We start from the raw sequence: 19,629 nt of genomic DNA on the forward strand, positions 1-19,629 counted from the left end.
TCTAAAGAAAAAAAAAAAGCTTCTGAAGAACCTAGGGGCAGGACAGGAATAAAGATGCAGACGTAGAGAATGGACTTGAGGACATGGGGAGGGGGAAGGGTAAGCTGAGACGAAGTGAGAGAGTGGCATGGACATATATACACTACCAAACGTAAAATAGCTAGCTAGTGGGAAGCAGCCACAAAGCACAGGGAGATCAGCTCATACTTCGTGACCACCTAGAGGGGTGGGATAGGGAGGGTGGGAGGGAGATGCAAGAGGGAGGGGATATGGGGATGTATGTATACATAGAGCTGATTCACTTTGTTATACAGCAGAAAATAACACAACACTGTAAAGCAATTATACTCCAATAAAGATGTTAAAAAAATAAATATTGACCTTTAGGTGATTATATGCATATTAAAGTTTTTAGAAGGAAGTGTACTTGATATCTACAAATAGTTTTTGAAATATACTGATATAAAAGGAAGGATTGAACTATACGTAGATGAAAGGATAAATAATAAAGTAAGTATAGTAAAATATTAAAAAAATGGGCAGAAGATCTAAATAGACATTTATCCAAAGAAGACATACAGATGGCCACACACACATGAACAGATGCTCAGTATTGCAAAGTATTAGAGAAATGCAAATCAAAACTACAATGAGGTATCGTCTCACACCAGTCAGAATGGCCATCATCAAAAAGTCTAGAAACAACAAATGCTGGAGAGGGTGTGGAGAAAAGGGAACCCTCTTGCACTGTTGGTGGGAATGTAAATTGATGCAGCCACTGTGGAGAATGAACTTACGGTTACCAGCAGGGAAGGATGGGGGAAAGGGATAGTCAGGGAGTTTGGGATCGACATGTACACACTGCTTTATTTAAAATAGGTAACCAGGGCCTCCCTGGTGGCGCAAGTGGTTGAGAGTCCGCCTGCCGATGCAGGGGATACGGGTTCGTGCCCTGGTCTGGGAGGATCCCATATGCCGCGGAGTGGCTGGGCCCGTGAGCCATGGCCGCTGAGCCTGCGCGTCCGGAGCCTGCGCGTCCGGAGCCTGTGCTCCGCAACGGGGGAGGCCACAACAGTGAGAGGCCCGCATACTGCAAAAAATAAATAAATAAATAAATAAATAAATAAATAAAATAAAATAAAATAGGTAACCAGCAAGGACCTACTGTGTAGCACAGGGAACTCTGCTCAGTGTTACGTGGCAGCCTGGATGGGAGGGGAGTTTGGGGGAGAATGGATACATGTATATGTATGGCTGAGTCCCTTTGCTGTGCACCTGAAACAATAACAACACTGTTACTTGGCTATACTTCAATATAAAATAAAAAGTTAAAAAAAAAAGTCTACAAGCAGTAAATGCTGGAGAGGGTGTGGAGAAAAGGGAACCCTCCTACACTGTTGGTGGGAGTGTAAATTGATAACAGCCACTATGAAGGACAGTATGGAGGTTCCTAAAAAAATTAAAAATAGAACTACCATGTGATCCAGCAGTCCCACGCCTGGACATGTATCCAGAGAAAACCATACTTCGAAAAGATATATGCACCCCAGTGTTCATTGCAGCACTGTTTACAATAGCCAAGACATGGAAGCAACCTAAATGCCCATTGACAGATGAATGGATAAAGAAGATATGGTACATATATACAATAGAATATTACTCAGCCATAAAAAAGAATGAAATAATGCCATTTGCAGCAGCATGGATCAACCTAGAGATGATCATAGTAAGTGAAGTAAGTCAGACAAAGACAAATATCATATGATATCACTTATATGTGGAATCTAAAAAAAATGATACAAATGAACTTATTTACAAAGCAGAAACAGACTCACAGACATAGAAATAACAAATTTATGGTTACCAGAGGGGAAAGGTGTCGGGGAGGGATAAATTAGGAGTTTGGGATTAACATATATACTACGCTGTATAAAATAGTCAACAAGGACCTACTGTATCGCACAGGGAACTCTACTCAATATTCTGTAATAACCTATATGGGAAAAGAATCTGAAAAAGAATGGATATATGTATAATTGAACCACTTTGCTGTACACGTGAAACTAACAAAACATTGTAAATCGACTATACTCAATATAAAATAAAAATTAAAAAAAAGTATATGACTGTAATCATGAGGAAATGTAAAGATAAACCCACGTTGAAGAATACTCTGCAAAATAATGGGCCTGTAATTTTTAAATAACTGGTAGTCATAGAAGTTAAGGAATCTGATGTCATGTAATAGTGGGTCTGAATAGCAGTTGGAAATTCTGAGCTTCACTGTGGGGAGGAGCTGGTTAGGCCATTCATTAGTGGACCCCTGACATAACTATTTAGGTCTTTCTTCGTGTGGTTGTTGCTTTCTGCAAAAAATTTTTGACCTGCAAAAAAAAAAATTTTTGACCTGCAAAAATTGTTGTGGAGCTAGGTGGGTGAAGATTTGTAACCCTTGGCATGGGTAGGGCCAGTGGGGCACCTAGCTTTAAGAATAACTAGTATAAGCCGAGTGAATTTTATTTTGCTGGGCAAGTCAGGGGAATGGTGGTGCTTTGACTGGGCCTGAATGTTGGGTTTTGGGGTTTCCCACAATTTTCAGAGTATGGAGTGCTTTATTAGAGTGGAGCCCTGTAGTATCTTTTACTCTTGGTGAGAGCATCCTTTTAACAGGTGTTTTTCTTCTGTGAGAGTCTGAGTGTGCTTTGAACAGCGCTTCACTTCCAAACCGTAGCACAAGTGTGCTCTGTGGACCAGCATCAACATCCTCTGGGAACTTCTTAGGAATGCAGAGTCTCAGGCCCCACCCCAGACCTGCTTGATCTGTGTTTTAACAAGACTCCCAGGCAGTTCATATATACAGTAAAGCATGAGAAACGCTGGTCTAGAGCAGTGGGTCACAAAATGTGGTCCCTGGACCAGCAGCATCAACATCGCCGGCAAAGTTGCTATAAAATGCACATTCTCGGGTTTCCCTGGTGGCACAGTGGTTGAGAGTCCGCCTGCCGATGCAGGGGCCACGGGTTCGTGCCCCGGTCCAGGAAGATCCCACAGGCTGTGGAGCGGCTGGGCTGCTGAGCCTGCGCGTCCAGAGCCTGTGCTCCGCAACAGGAGAGGCCACAACAGTGAGAGAACCTCGTACCGCAAAAAAAAAAATAAATAAAAAAAATAAAATGCACATTCTCAGGCCCCAAATCCCAGACCCCCGAACCAGAAACTCTGGGTGAAACCCCAGTATGTGCTTTAACAAGCCCTGTAGGTAATGCTAATTCATGTTTAAGTTTGAGAACCACTCTGGAGCACTGTGTTTCCACAGTTTTGATCTGGACTCATGGTGAAAAATATATTTTACATCATGACCCAAAACACACACACACACACACACACACACACACACACACACACACTCTCTAGAAGTTTAATAAAACAATGGTTATCTTACCAAGTGCTATATCTACTTTGATATTTTCCATTTTATTCTGTTAAATATATATGTGTGTGTATAAACTTATTTATAAAGAAAATCTGGCCATGACCCACACAGCTGATTACAAAGCCACTAATAGACCATGCACTGCAGTTTAAGGACTGATGCTCTTGAACAGGGTCTCTTAACCTTCTTCTGTGCTGTGGCCCCTTTTGACAGTCTGGTAAAGCTCTGGATCTCTTGTCAGAATAATGCTTTTTAAGTGTATACAGTAATATACACGGAGCTGTAAAAGAAACCAATTATATAGGGTACCAAAATATTAAACCAATGTGTGATATGGTGATATATTGTATTTTCTTATTCATAGTGAGATTTAGTGGTGGGTCTTGTAACTACTATCATTTCAAAGTAGGGATGGGTATAAATGATAGTTCAAGTTACTTGCAATAATTGTTATATGAAGTGAAAATGGCTGTGATTTCAATTGGTGACAAAGTTACGGTTACTGATAATAATACTGTGGTTTGTTGAGTACATGCATATTTGAAAAAAAAAAGCTGCATTTCGGTTTAAGGTAAGTGAAAATAAAGATGTAATTTTTTCCCCCGTCTAACTTCAGACTTCCAAAATTCTCAGGTTAAGCACTCTTGCTCAAGAGGAACCTTTCTCTGGAGAAGAGTTCCCAGGCTTTAAGACTGTGTGTCAAAAAATTACCTTCCTGGAATTTCTTAAAACTGCTGCTTCATCGATGGCATTTCTTCTTATTTTCTAGCACCACGGTAATGGAGTTCTGTTTTGTTTTTTTCCTCACCAACACAGTAGGAGGTTTCCCTTTTCTCCACATCCTCACCACCATTTATTTTTTGTGTTCTTTTTGATGTTAGCCATTCTGACAGGGGTGAGGTGATACCTCATTGTGGTTTTGATTTGCATTTACCTGATGCAGAAATCAGCATTTTAAAATTTAATTTAATTTTTATTTTATTTTGGAGTATAGTTGATTTATAATGTTGTTAGATTCAGATGTACAGCAAAGTGATTCAGTTATACATATACATGTATCCATTCTTTTTCTTTTTTTGTTTTTGGCCACGCTGTGCAGCTTGTAGGATCTTAGTTCCCCGACCGGGGATTGAACCCCAGCCCTCAGCAGTGAGAGCACAGAGTCCTAATGACCGCCGGGGAATTAATTCCCCATATATCCATTCTTTTTCAGATTCTTTTCCCAAGTAATGGAGTTTTCCTTTAAAATCTTCTTCTCTATTGCTTTCCTGAGGTCACCTCAGGCCCCAATGCAATCTATTGACAGTGTTTCTTCTCTAGTCTCCCCCATCTCAACACACCACCCAGCTGCTCAAACCAGATTCCTGGGATCGTTCTCTGGGCCAGGGGTTCTGGATTCAGGGTCTGAATCTGGGGCCCACGGTTTACTAGCTGTGTCACCTTGGACAAGCGACAAGCCCCCCTTTCTCTGCCTGTGAGACTGGGATGGCAGCAGTGCCCACCTCATAGGACTGTTCTGAGTATTACATGAGACATGCCAGGTATTGCACTGGAACAGCCTGGCCTGGACTTAAGTGGTTAGTGAGTGTTATCCATTACACTTATGCTTGAGTTCTTCCTTTCCCTTATTCCTTAAACTCAGTTTGTCAGAAAATTTGTATAGAGTCTCCCTACAGGTATATTTCACATTTATCTACTTCTGTCTGTTTCCGTTGCCGTCATCCTACTCGAAACTTTCATGCATTCTCATTGGCACTTCTGACTGGTGTCTCTCCTTCCTCTTGACTTACTCCAATCAGTTTCCCCTATAACAACCGTCTGATTTTTTTTAAAGTGAATGATCTTCTAAAAATGTTAGTGACCACCGTACGTTTAGAACCATCCAGTGGCTTCCCATCAAGCCTTTCCCTGACCTGCAGCCTGTGTTTTTGGCCCCTGCCTCCTTTCCAGTGTTTGTTCGTGCTGTGCTGTTTCTCTGGTCCGCCTCTAAACTTGCCCGTGTACCCACTATTCTGTGGCCACGTTGGCTGTCCCTCCGTTACTTGGGTAGCCTGGTCCTTTCATACTTTGAGGCCATTGTGTGTGACCCTCCCTCTGCTCAGCTGCATGTTTCTGCCCTTCCTCAGCTCCCGTCCTTCTCATCTCTGCAGCTATTGGTTCCTTAGAGAGCCTTTCCTAACCACCCCTACCTAAATGAGGGCACCAGGTTCCTCCTTTATCAGCCTGAGGCTCCCTAAACACATCAACAAAGTGAATATTGCCTCTCCATCAGGGAAAAGGATAATTAACAGCCTGTGATTATGAAACATGCAACTCCGAGAGGAGTGTGCACCTTTAACAGAAAGAATAATTTTACACATTGTGAACATTAAGTGATTGTAGAGCTATTTTAAGAAATTGTTATCTTGAAATTGTTCAAGAAGGTCTTTGATATTGTTATTCAAGAACAAAGAGAGGCCTGCCCACTGAACCTGTCTGCAGAGGGTGATGGAGGTACTCATAACCCAGCCGTGTGCCTCCTCGCTGCTGTCAGTCATTTCTGCTCCAAAGGGTAAAGCAGACGTCATAAAATTTCCCTCCTTGAAGTAGCTGCCTGGTTGCTGATAGAACCCTTCATGCTCCTCTCTCCTAAAGTGAATGGTCAGTTGCTGCTCAGACATGAGAAGGATGTCTCATGATTAGACGGTAGAAACCAGTATGGTAATATCTGGATCCTGGTTCTAATTTTTGAGTTTGGAGTGAAGAGGCAGAATAATGACTCCCTGATTGGACTCGGTCAAATTTCTCTGTGTTTTGACATTTCTGCCTTGTTACTTATTTTTAATTAATCCTAGGCCAGAGAAAGGAGGCACTCCTGATTTTTGGCAGTTGCCTAAAGCAGCCAGGAAAAGGGTGATACGAATTGAGAATCATGTTGTGAACCACTTCAGTGACCTTTGTAGTTTTTCTTTCAAATAAGTGTCCCAAAGGACACTGGGACAGATGCTTGAATTTAGGATAATAAGTATAAACACCTGGTACTCCTGTTTGGCTAAATGGTGTTCCTGATTAAATAAAAATGTGGTCTCTTTTGGGGAAAGGCTACTTTTTTTTTGACATACTTTAGCAGAACTCATGCACAGAAGTATTCCTGGTATGGGCTGTGGGTAATGATAATCATTTGGAAAATGATGTGTCTAAAAATAAAATACAGTTTTCTTATTGCAAGAAAGTAACATATACTTAATTTTTAGAAATTCTACCATAATTCTGCCCTCCAATCAAGCCAAACTTTTCATATTTTTCTTGTTCCCCTATAGATGTTTATATGTTTATCTTTCTATATAGTTGTAATCTTGCTGTGATCATCTTGTATTCTGATTTATGTTATGTTATGATTTTTATGTTTCATTTTTAATGGCTGTATAACATTCTATCAAGTAGACATGTCATAACCATTCTCTTGTTGGTTGATTTGCTTTATGATGTATTTTTTATGATATACTTTTAATGATGTCTTTGTTTTGCTCTAATTTTGCAGGCAGAGACATTTGTTTGGGTTAACAGTGCATCAGCACATTCCCAGAGTGTTGCCAAGGCCAAATATGAATTTTTATTTGGCAGATCTGAAGAGAAAACTCCAGATACTAGTAAGTGTTTCCCTACCTTCCTCTTTCAGGTAACAGATAGGAAGTCCTATTGAAATTTCAAATCTCAGAAGCTGAGAATTCTTCAAATCAAGAAGTGACTTGAAATTACCTAAAACAGGCTACTAGAATCACATCCTGTATTTCTGAGTTCTACACCTTAGGAAGATGTAGAATTATTAGTGAATAATTAAAGCAAACAGGTTTCACAGAGGTAGGAAGGCAGCGGTGCAGATGGAGAAAAGGTACTCAGTCAGAAGGAGATAAAGGCCATAGGAGTCTTGGGAGTCAGGCAGAGGAGGGTACTGAATGTGGTTAAGAGCCTTGGCTCTTTAGCTAGGCTTCTTGAGCGTCATTTCTGGCCTTGTAACTTATGAGATGCGTGACCTTGAGTAAGTTGTCTAAGCTATTTTTGCCTCAGTTTTCTCATCTGTAAAATGGGATTATAGTGATATATGTCTCAGAAATCTTTTGAGGATTAGGTAGATTGACGTATGTAAGGATCTCAAAACCATACTTGGCATGTAATAAATGCTATGGAAGTCTTTGATCACTATCATCATCATATTCCTGACCTTTGAAGCTGACATTTAGAAAAAATACAATCCTGACTCTCCTCAACTCCATCACTGTCTGACACTGATTTCTGTTTTGGGTAGATAAGGAATCTGACCTAATGTATTGGTAGCTGTTGTTCAGTTGAAGAAGTCAAATGCTAACTATTAATTTTGATTTATGTGTTAGATGGGATTATATAATGGGCTCCCTAATACCTGGGGCTGGCAAGAATGCAGTGTATATCAATAATTCCTTTTACCTTAATAATGAATACTTATTAGATATTTCAGTAGTTGGGGACTCTTAATGAAGTATAAAACAGCTAAATTATTTTAAAAAAATCATTCTGGTTTTATTATGTAGCATAAATACCTAGCATTCTAGGCTTGAGGTTTGGGGCACTTAATCATTTATTCACTTTGTCTCAGGGAGTACTGACTGTCATCACCCCAAGACTGTGTAAAACTCCTCCTTGGCATAGCCTTAACTTTGTGATTTTGTGCTAATTAAGCTGTTTTTAACTTTGATAAAACATGATTTTTACTTCACTATATAGAGATACTATCAAATATCTACATAGTCCTTTGACTTATTGGTGGGTGAGTTTGGGTCTACCTTACTCATAGGTTTTGTAGTTTTCCAAGTGTACCTGAGGAGAATCAGAATGACATTTTAAACCTCCTGTTCCTTATTTGCCTTGGTAAAAATGGTTGGTGTTATTTATTTCTAGTGTGATGTTATTCCGCAGGTGTGTAAGTGTGCATGCATTTATTAAATCTATTTAATGAACACTTGTTGTGTGCTAGTCACCTGTGCTGGGCACTGTCATGGTACAAAGGAGTAGAAGACAGTCCTTGCCACCTGGGGACTAATTCTTTGGTCAGAGAGAGGGAATGATCACTTTCAGCTGTGCTGGTGATGGCTTCATGGAGGAGGTGAAAGTTGCACTGTTCTTAAAGAATGACTAGTATTCTGATTAATTGAGTTTTGGGGAGGGCATTTCAGACTGAGGGAAGGGTATGAGCAAGGGTGTGATGGCAGAAAATACAAATTTTTTGGATAACATGGAGGAAACTGCCCAGGTTGGTTTGCAAAGCATATCTGTGAGAGATAGGTTTAGAAAGATAACCATTTAGAAAGGGGCAGAATCATGGAGGGTGAAGAGTGTGCATTTTAATTTAGGTACGTGGAGATGAAGTACCAGGTACTGTTTTTTTTTTTTTATCTACTTTTTATTTTTTTATTGGGGTATAGTTGCTTTACAATGTTGTGTTAGTTTCTGCTGAAAACGAAGTGAATCAGCTCTATGTGTATATATATCCCCTCCCTCTTGGACCTCCTTCAACACCCCCCAATCCCACCCATTTAGGTCACCACAGAGCACTAAGTGGAACTCCCTGCGCTATACAGCAGGTTCCCACTAGCTATCTGTTTTACACATGCTAGTGTATACATGTCAATCCTAATCTCCCAATTCATCCCACCTCCACTTCCCGCCCCGCCTGCCGGCACCCCCCAGCCTGTGTCCACACATTTGTTTGCTATGTCTGTGTCTCTATTCCTGCTCTGCAGATAGGTTCATCTGTACCATTTTTCTAGATTCCACATATATGTGGAATATATATATACAATATATATACAATAATTGTTTTTCTCTTTGACTTACTTCACTGTGTATGACAGTCTCTGGGTCCATCCACGTCTCTGCAAATGACTCAGTTTCATTCCTTTTTATGACTGAGTAATATTCCATTGTATATATGTACCACATCTTCTTTATACATTCCTCTGTTGATGGACATTTAGGTTGCTTCCATGTCCTGGCTATTGTAAATAGTGCTGCAATGAACATTGGGGTGCATGTGTCTTTTTGAATTATGGTTTTCTTAGGGTATATGCCCAATAGTGGGATTGCTTGGTCATATGGTAATTCTATTTTTAGTTTTTTAAGGAACCTCCATACTGTTCTCCACAGTGGCTGTATCAATTTACATTCCCACCAACAGTGCAAGAGGGTTCCCTTTCTGCACACCCCCTCCAGCATTTATTCTTTGTAGATTTTTTTTTTTGTGTGTGTGGTACGTGGGCCTCTCACTGTTGTGGCCTCTCCCATTGCAGAGCACAGGCTCTGGACGCGCAGGCTCAGCGGCCATGGCTCACGGTCCCAGCCGCTCTGTGGCACGTGGGATCTTCCCAGATTGGGGCACAAACCTGTGTCCCCTGCATTGGCAGGCGGACTCTCAACCACTGCTCCACCAGGGAAGCCCCTTTTTGTAGATTTTTTGATGATGGTCATTCTGACCAGTGTGAGGTGATACCTCATTGTAGTTTTGATCTACGTTTCTCTAAAAATTGCTAATAATAATTGCTAATAATTAGCAATGTTGAGCATCTTTTCATGTGCCTCTTGGCCATCTGTATGTATTCTTTGAGAAATGTCTCTTTAGGTCTTCTGCCCATTTTTTTATTGGGTTGTTTGTTTTTTTGATATTGAGCTGCATGAGCTGTTGGTATATTTTGGAGATTAATCCCTTGTCAGTTGGTTTGTTTGCAAATATTTTCTCCCATTCTGAGGGTTGTGTTTTCATCTAGTTTATGGTTTTCTTTGCTGTACAAAAGCTTTTAAGTTTAATTAGGTCCCATTTGTTTATTTTTGTTTTTATTTTCATTACTGTAGGAGGTGGGTCAAAAAAGATCCTGCTGTGATTTATGTCAAAGAGTGTTGTGCCTATGTTTTTCTTGAAGAGTTTTATAGTATCTGGCCTTACATTTAGGTCTTTAATCCATTTTGAGTTTATTTTTGTGTATGGTGTTAGGGAGTGTTCTAATTTCATTCTTTTACATGTAGCTGTCCAGCTTTCCCAGCACCACTTATTGAAGAGGCTGTCTTTTCTCCACTGTATATCCTTGCCTCCTTTATCAAAGGTAAGGTGACCATATGTGTGTGGGTTTATCTCTGGGCTTTCTATCCTGTTCCATTGATCTATATTTCTGTTTTTGTGCCAGTACTGTCTTGCTTACTGTAGCTTTGTAGTATAGTCTGAAGTCAGGGAGCCTGATTCCTCTAACTCTGTTTTTCTTTCTCAAGATTGCTTAGCTATTTGGAGTCTTTTGTGTTTCCACACAAATTGTAAAATTTTTTGTTCTAATTCTATGAAAAATGCCATTGGTAATTTGATAGGGATTGCATTGAATCTATAGATTGCTTTGGGTAGTAGAGTCATTTTCACAATATTGATTCTTCCAATCCAAGAGCATGGAATATCTCTCCATCTGTTGGTATCACCTTTAATTTCTTTCATCAGTGTCTTATAGTTTTCTGCATACAGGTCTTTTGTCTCCCTAGGTAGGTTTATTCCTAGGTATTTTATTCTTTTTGTTGCCATGGTAAATGGGATTGTTTCCTTACTGATTTTTTGTTGTTAGTGTATAGGACTGCAAGAGATTTTTGTGCATTAATTTCGTATGCTTCAACTTTACCAAATTGATTAGCCCTAGTAGTTTTCTGGTGGCATCTTTAGGATTTTCTCTGTATAGTATCATGTCATCTGCAAACTGAGAGTTTTACTTTTTCTTTTCCAAATTGTATTCCTTTTATTTCTTTTTCTTCTCTGATTGCTGTGGCTAGGACTTCCAAAACTATGTTAAATAATAGTGGCAAGAGTGGACATCCTTGTCTTGTTCCTGATCTTAGAGGAAATGCTTTCAGTTTTTCACCATTGAGAATGATGTTTACTATAGGTTTGTCGTATATGGCCTTTATTATGTTGAAGTAGGTTCCCTCTGTGCCCACTTCCTGGAGAGTTTTTATTTTAAATGGGTGTTGAATTTTGTCTAAAAGCTTTTTTCTGCATTTGTTGAGATGATCATGTGGTTTTTTTCCTTTAATTTGTTAATATGATGTATCACATTGATTGATTTGCTTATACTGAAGAATCCTTGCAATCCTTGCATTCCTAGGATAAATCCCACTTGACCATGGTGTATGATCCTTTAATGTGTTGTTGGATTCTGTTTGCTAGTCATTTTTTGAGGATTTTGGCGTCTATGTTTATCAGTGATACTGGTTTGTAATTTTCATTTTTTGTGATATCTTTGTCTGGTTTTGGTGGCAGGGTGATGGTGGTCTCGTAGAACAAGTTTAGGAGTGTTCCTCCCTCTGCACATTTTGGGAAGAATTTGAGAAGGATCAGTGTTAGCGCTTCTCTAAATGTTTGATAGAATTCACCTGTGAAGCCACCTGGTCCTGGACTTTTGTTTCTTGGAAGATTTTAAGTTACAGTTTCAATTTCATTACTTGTGATTGGTCTGTTTATATTTTCTATTTCTTCCTGGTTCAGTCTTAGAAGTTGTACCTGTTAAAGAATTTGTTCATTTCTTCCAGATTGTCCATTTTATTAGCATATAGTTGTTTGTAGTAGTCTCTTATGATCCTTTATATTTCTGTGGTGTCATTTGTAGTTTGTCATTTTTCATTTCTAATTTTATGGATTTGAGTCCTCCTTTTTTACTTGATGAGTCTGGATAAAGGTTTATCAGTTTTGTGTATCTTCTCAAAGAACCAGTTTAGTTTTTTTGATCTTTGGTATTGTTTTCTTCCTTTCTATTTCATTTATTTCTGCTCTGATCTTTATGATTTCTTTCCTTCTACTAATTTTGGGTTTTCTTTGTACTTCTTTCCCTAGTTGCTTTGGGTGTTAGGTTAGATTGTTTGAGATTCTTCTTGTTTCTTTTTTTTTTTTTTTTTGTGGTACGCGGGCCTCGCACCGTTGTGGCCTCTCCTGTTGAGGAGCACAGGCTCCGGACGCACAGGCTCAGCCGCCATGGCTCACTGGCCCAGCCGCTCCACGGCATGTGGGATCTTCCTGGACCGGGGCACGAACCCGTGTCCCCTGCATTGGCAGGCGGACTCTCAACCACTGCGCCACCAGGGAAGCCCTCTTCTTGTTTCTTGAGGTGAGACTGAATTGCTATATTCAGAACTGAATAGAACTGCTTTTGCTGCATCCCATAGTTTTTGGGTCATTATGTTGTCGTTGTCATTTGTTTCTGTGTGTTGTTTTATTTCTCTTTGATTTCTTCAGTGATCTCCTCGTTAGTAGCATTTGTTTAGACTCCATGTGTTTGTATTTTTTACAGTTTTTCCCTGTAATTAATTTCTTTTTAAAAAAGTTATTTATTCATTTATTTATTCATTGATTGATTGATTGATTGATTGATTGTTGTGCTGGGTCTTCATTGCTGCCTGTGGGCTTTCTCTTGATAAAGCAAGTGGGGACTGCTCTTTGTTGCGAGCTAGGCTGCACGGGTGTCTCATTGCAGTGCCTTCTCTTATTGTGGAGCAGAGGTCTAGGCACGTGGGCTTCAGTAGTTGTGGCACGTGGGCTCAGTAGTTGTGGCTTGCCGGCTCTAGAGCGTAGGCTCAGTAGCTGTGGCACACAGGCTTAATTACTCTGTGGCAAGTGGGATCTTCCTGGATCAGGGATCAAACCCATGACCCCTGCATTGGCAGGTGGATTCTTAGCCACTGTGTCACCAGGGAAGTCCCTGTAATTGATTTCTAATCTCATAGCTTTGTGGTCGGAAAAGATGCTTGATATGATTTTAGTTTTCTTAAATTTACCAAGGCTTGATTTGTGACCCAAGATGTGATCTATCCTGGAGAATATTCTGTATGCACTTGAGAAGAAAGTGTACTCTGCTGCTTTTGGATGGAATGTCCTGTAAATATCAATTAAGTCTTTCTGGTCTGTTGTGTCATTTAAAGCTTGTGTTTCCTTGTTGAGTTTCTGTCTGGATGATCTCTTCATTGGTGTAAGTGGGGGGTTAAAAGTCCCCCACTATTATCGTGTTACTGTCAATTTTCCCTTTTAAGCCTTATGTATTGAGGCAGTCCTCTGTTGGGTGCATAAATATTTATAATTATTATGTCTTCTTCTTGGATTGATCCCTTGATCATTATGCAGTGTTCTTCCTTGTCTCTTGTAACAATCTTTATTTTAAAGTATATTTTATCTGATATGAGTATTGGTACTCCAGCTTTCTCTTGATTTCCATTTGCATGGAATATCTTTCTGTGTCTTCTCAGTTTCAGTCTGTGTATGTGTCTCTAGGTCTGAAGTGGGTCTCTTGTAGATAGCATATATACAGGTCTTGTTTTTGTATTCATTCAGCCAATCTGTATCTTTTGATTAGAGCATTTAATCCATTTACATTTAATGTAATTATCGATATCTGTGTTACTATTACCATTTTCTTTATTGTTTTGGGTTTGTTTTTGTAGGTCTTTGTCTTTTCTTGTGTTTCCTGCCTAGAGAAGTTCCTTTAGCATTTGTTGTAAAGCTGGTTTGGTGGTGCTGAATTCTCTAAGCTTTTCCTTGTGTGTAAAGCTTTGGATTTCTCTGTCAAATCTGAATGAGATCCTTGCTCGGTAGAGTAATCTTGGCTGTAGGTTCTTCTGTTTCATCACTTTAGGTATATCCTGCCAATGCCTTCTAGCCTGCAGAGTTTCTACTGAAAAATCAGCTGATAACCTTATGGGGATTCCTTTATATGTTATTTTTTGTTTTTCCCTTGAAGCTTTTAATATTTTTTCTTTGAATTTAATTTTTGTTAGTTTGATTAATATGTGTCTCGCCGTGTTTCCCCTAGGGCGTATCATGTATGGGACTCTCTGCACGTCCTCGACTTGGGTGACTGTTTCCCATGTTAGGGAAGTTTTTGACTATAATCTCATCAAATATGTTTTCAGACCCTTTCTCTTTCTCTTCTTCTTCTGGGACGCCTATAATTCGAATGTTGGTGTGTTTAATGTGGTGCCAGATGTCTGTGAGAATGTCCTCATTTCTTTTCATTCTTTTTTCTTTATTCTGCTCCTCAGCAGTTATTTCCACCATTCTATCTTCCAGCTCACTTATTCGTTCTCCCTCAGTTATTCTGCTATTGATTCCGTCCAGTATATTTTTCATTGTAGTTATTGTGTTGTTCATCACTGTTTGTTCTTTAGTTCTTCTAGGTCCTTGTTAAACATTTCTTGTATCTTCTTGATCTGTGCCTCCATTCTATTTCTGAGATTTTGGATCATCTTTACTATCATTACTGTGAAATCTTTTTCAGGTAGGTTGCCTATTTCCTCTTCATTTATTTGGTCTTGTAGGTTTTTACCTTCCTTCTTTGGCTGTAACATATTTTTTTGTCACCTTATTTTTCTTTTGATTGGTGGGGCTGTTTTCCTGTCTTGCTGGTTGTTTCGCTTGAGGTGTCCAGTACTGGAGTTTGCCGGCAGTTGTGTGGAGCTGGGTCTTGGTGCCGAGATGAGGATCTCTGGGAGACCTCACACTGATTAATATTCCCTGGGACCTGAAGTTCTGTTAGTCCACTGGCTTAGACTTGGTGCTCCCACCACAGGAGCTCAGGCCAGACCCCTGGCCTGAGAAACAAGACCCTGTAAGCTATACAGTGCAGCAAAAAAAAAAAAAAAAAAAAAAAAAAAAGCAACAAACAGAAAAGAGCAGAACAATAACAAAGAATAAAAAATAGAATTAGAAAAATTAAAAATACATTAGAAAAAATAATAAAAATGAAACAACAAAACAGAACCACAACAGCAAAAGCAAAAAAAGAGAAGAAAATAAAGAAAAAAAAAGAGATTAAAAAAAAGTAAAAAAATAAATATTCCACGGTGCCTCCTCTATCAGTGTCCTTCTCCCGATTGTGAGCAACAGCTAACCCCCACCTCCCCAGTGGGCCCTCCAAGATCTCCAGGTAGGTCTGTGGACTCACTATGTCAACCCTACATCTGTGTGTGTTCCTCTCACCAGCATCTGTTCCTGGAGCTGGCCCGGAGCACACATGCCCATGCAGGCCAGCTGGGGCACAGGTGTTCACAGGCACACCCACAGGGGCTGGAGGAGGCCTTGGAGGGGGGTGGCGTTTGGCCCACCTGGACCCATGCGGCCAGAGGAGGCTTTGTTAGGGGTGGGCCTCAGACCTGGGACCCGTGCAGTCGGAAGAGCCTTTGGCTGGGGCCACTCAGGTCCGGAACTCATGCGGCCGGAAGAGGCCTTGTGTTGGGGGCTCAGGCCCAGGACTCGTGCAGCTGGAAGAGGCCTTGGTGGGGAGGAGGAATTCAGGCCCAGGATCTGTGCCACCGGGAGAGGCCTTGGTGGGGGCAGGAGTTCAGGCCCGGGACCCCAGCAGGCTCATGGGGGCCCAAGGGGCTGGGGGAGATGCTGGCCGCATTACCCTCCAGTCCCCTGATTCCGTGAAGGTCCCTCTCCTTCCCTGCTGATCCTCTTGCTGTGAGTGGGTGCCTCCAAGCGTGGGAACCTCTCCCCTCCCCCAGCCCCTCCCCCCAGGGGTGCCAGTCCCGTCCCACCTCCACTTTTCTCCCCCCTCTTCCTTCCCATGTCCTACCTGGTCGAGTGGGGATTTCTCCCATCCTTTTAGGGGTCCAAGGTCCCCCACCAGCGCCTAGTTGGTGCCCTTTTTGTGAGGAGGTGCGAACTCTGTGTGTTCCTACTCAGCCATCTTGACTCCACTGTTCTTGTTTTTCTAACGCTCGAGCCTGGGGTAACCGTATTTCTCCAGGTACCATTTTAGAGAGATAAATCAAGATGGGTTGATCTGGAAATTGGAAGGGGGAGCAGAAGTTGTTGCTTATCGTAGGAGGGGTGTAGGATGCAAGTGTATATTGACTTTGGGAAAGTACTTTTTTTTTCTAATCTTCACAAAGAAATGATGGCACATTTTTATCATTTCAAAAATACTCTTGAAGTTTCATTATATTGACCATTCATCTATTGTCAAAACACTGCCCAAACTCAGAAGACCATAAGGAAAGGTAGTCGAGAGAATAGGACAGTGTTTTGATTTGAATTTGATTGATAGGCATACCTCTTCCCACTTGTTTTTTGTTTTTCCAAGTGGATTAAATAAGTGACTGAAACTGACTGAGTGCTCCAGAAATAGCCTTCTGGAGAAACAGAAATGCTGACATTGCGTTTTGAATGCATCCCAAGTAATATTCAGGTGGTAGCCTCTTAGTAATGCAGCCGAATCAGTGGAGGTCAGTTGACTCATGGCCCCAGTTAGGCCCAAGGAAAGTGTCGCTGCTCTAGGGACAGGAGGCTTAGGCTTTGCCACTCGGTGGGGACTTAACATGGGCTGTGGGTGGGAGTTTCTAGGGAAGACAATTCAAGATAGTTTGCAAAGTGTTGCTTATTGCAGGGGTTTTGAATCTGTGGCAGAGTTTGGGGGTGTTGGATGGGGTATGGGAGAACATGAGAACAGAAGAAAGAGTCCCTTGGCTGGGAATTAAGGTCTGGATTCTGTGATCTGTTCATCGGTGTAGTGAAAGAGGTGACCTTGCTTCTCTTTATTCCCTGCTGCTTTCTGGGAGCTGTCACAGCTTTCAGGAGCTCTTCAAGGGCACGTCTGTAGTTGGTAATTGCTGAGAAGCTTTGAGCTAGTGTGGCATCATTTGTGCTGTGACTTAATGAGGAGCGGGAGGCGAGTCACCAGAGGTTCCCCTCTTCCATTCTGATCAGCTGTTGGAATATGTGTGGAGCTGCATTGAACTACAAAGAGGTAAAAAAGAGGTGCCACAGGAGCCCACCTGGGGCCACCTGTGAAGCAACACCTCCCAGACTTACCCCTTGCCCCTCGTTTTCTCTCCTGGCTGTTGCGCTGAGGCTGCTGACTTCTCTCAGCTCGTCAGATGGAGTCCGCTCTGACAGGAGGAGGCTTCATTTTGGGAAAGTACACTCTTTGAAGTGTTCCTAAGGCAGTATCAGATGGCTGAGGTTGGTATGTCTTTTGGGGGAAAATCCAGAGGGAAGAAGTGCTTGAGAAAGTCTTTGAAGAAGAGTGAGACTGTTCCTTGGCTTGTGGGGAGGACACGTGACTTGTGGAAGCGAGTGAGGGAGCGAAGGGCCCGTGGTATCCTGCCTGAGAAAGGGAACTGACTTCTCGTATTAGCTCTCGGAAGTTTACAGACTCTCACTCCTACCTTCTCTACTGATTTTTAAACTTTGAGATAAGTAGGTAGGAAATAAGCTTCAACAGTATTGAAGAAATTGTCCAAGGGCATGTAGTTTAGATGCTTTCAAGTCAGGTGGAGGCCAGGGAAGAGGTGGGGGGCTGGCGGTTGATGAACTGGTTTTCCAGAGCTCTGATGGGCAGAGTCACTCGTGTGGAATTGAAGCCCCAGCCTGCAGCCCAGATGGGGTAGGTGTCCAAGTGTATCGTCTCGTGACATCTGGAAATTGACACAAACGTGCTGGGCTGGTGAAACCCCACAAGTTACTGCTGAAGTACATGCAAAACCACCCAGAGGGGCCCTTTCACAGCCCAGGACATAGAAGACCCTCATATTAATGAATAGATCAGTGACCTTAAAATGGACAAGCTCACAATAAAGTGGTAAAAACTGCAAAAAGGAAGGAGCTTCCATGGGAGGGAAGGTCAGCATACACAGCAAGCAGGGAAATCAAGACCCACAGAGCCAGAGATAGTAGAATATTCTGAAACTATAATAGGTTTGTTTAAAAGATAAAAGAGGGAACCAGTATGATAAAGGAGGAAAGTATGAGGTAGAGAACATGCATATATGAACAGAAAATAACTTACAGAAAATGAGTAATATAAATAGAGAAAGTTATTTATTTATTTTTAATTTTATTTATCTATTTTTTTGCGGTATGCGGGCCTCTTACTGTTGTGGCCTCTCCCGTTGTGGAACACAGGCTCCGGACGCACAGGCTCAGCAGCCATGGCTCATGGGCCCAGCGGCTCCACGGCATGTGGGATCTTCCCGGACCAGGGCACGAACTCGTGTCCCCTGCATTGGCAGGCGGACTCTCAACCACTGCGCCACCAGGGAAGACCTGAGCAGAGTTTTTGAGGCGCAGGTGGAATGGGTGCTGGCAAGACAGATGTTTCAGACAGTGGAAGAAGTGTATGTAAAGCTGTGGTGCTGTGAAAACCATGGATTGTTCAGAGCAGCTGGTGTCAGTGGGGATAGAGGGTGGGTGTGAGGGAGAAGGATCGGGACAGGCAAGGGCCAGGCTGTGCACAGTGTTATGTGCCCTGCTAAGGAGTATGTGTTTCATTGGATTTTTTAAAATAATGGATTGATTCTTTATATTTGGGATTTAGGGAATCAGTCTGAAAGCAGCGTGGAGATTGGATTGCAGATATGGAGAGGTGAGATTGGAGAGGTGAGATTGGAGGCAGTGTGCCTTGTTAGGAAGGTGTGTGCGCGCACACACGCACGTACGCACACACATGCACATACAGCAGACGCACGCGCAGCACACACACACTCACATGCGCGCGCACATACACCCCTGTGGCTTAAAGAAAATACAAGTTTCGTCTTCTCTTCTGTGAAAGGAATCCAGACGAGAGAGGGCTCGGGCGGTGGTTCTGCAATGTCAAATGTGCCGCACGCCTCTGGGCTGTTTGGTCTGCCATCCTTTAAACATTTCCCATCTTCTAATATGGTTGGTCGAGTTCCAGCCAATTCCTGAGAGCACAGAGGAGGAAGAGGGCAATCAGAAGGGCAAAGGGGCATGTGCCATCTGTACTTTAAGGATATTTTGAAGACTATCCTTACCACAGAACATTTTCAGTTACAGCTCATTGCGTATAGTGTGGTGCCATGGAAAATGCAGAAAATGTAATCTTTAGCCATGTGCCCAGCTAAAAGCTGGGAGTTCTGTTTGTAAGGCAGGGGAGGTGGGCAGTGGGCTCAGACCACCTGTGTGATTGCCACAGAGCAGTACAGGGATGCAAGGGGCTCATGATGATGACGGGGCTGAGGCAGTGGCAGCAGGGAAGAAGGCAGAGTGCAGAGAGGGAGGCGCTGCTCTGGGCGCCGGATTGGGTGTGGAAAGGAGGACAGAGGGAGGCGCTGAGGGCGGTTCTGCTTTGGGCAGCCGGGTGGACGGTGGTGCCTTCCAACAAGGTACAGGCTGGAAGGAGGAGCAGGTACGGGGTGGTAAGGAGAACGGT

The 19,629-nt window shown here is 42.1% G+C and overlaps 1 protein-coding gene across 5 annotated transcripts in view; it reads left to right on the forward strand.

Moving 5' to 3' along the window:
• The window catches only part of PSD3 (pleckstrin and Sec7 domain containing 3), a 567,622-nt gene that overhangs the window by 127,978 nt on the left and 420,015 nt on the right, over nucleotides 1-19,629 (forward strand). For 4 of the 5 annotated variants that reach the window (XM_060086127.1, XM_060086126.1, XM_060086131.1 and 1 more), the window contains exon 2: nucleotides 6,951-7,059. In XM_060086127.1, the coding sequence (XP_059942110.1) occupies nucleotides 6,951-7,059 (109 nt within the window). Of the gene's footprint in view, nucleotides 1-6,950; nucleotides 7,060-10,496; nucleotides 10,540-19,629 lie in introns of those variants that run through there. The other variant, XM_060086132.1, reaches the window with a different exon arrangement.

The sequence above is a fragment of the Mesoplodon densirostris genome, chromosome 20 (assembly GCF_025265405.1).
Source record: "Mesoplodon densirostris isolate mMesDen1 chromosome 20, mMesDen1 primary haplotype, whole genome shotgun sequence".
Classification (NCBI taxonomy): domain Eukaryota; kingdom Metazoa; phylum Chordata; class Mammalia; order Artiodactyla; family Ziphiidae; genus Mesoplodon; species Mesoplodon densirostris.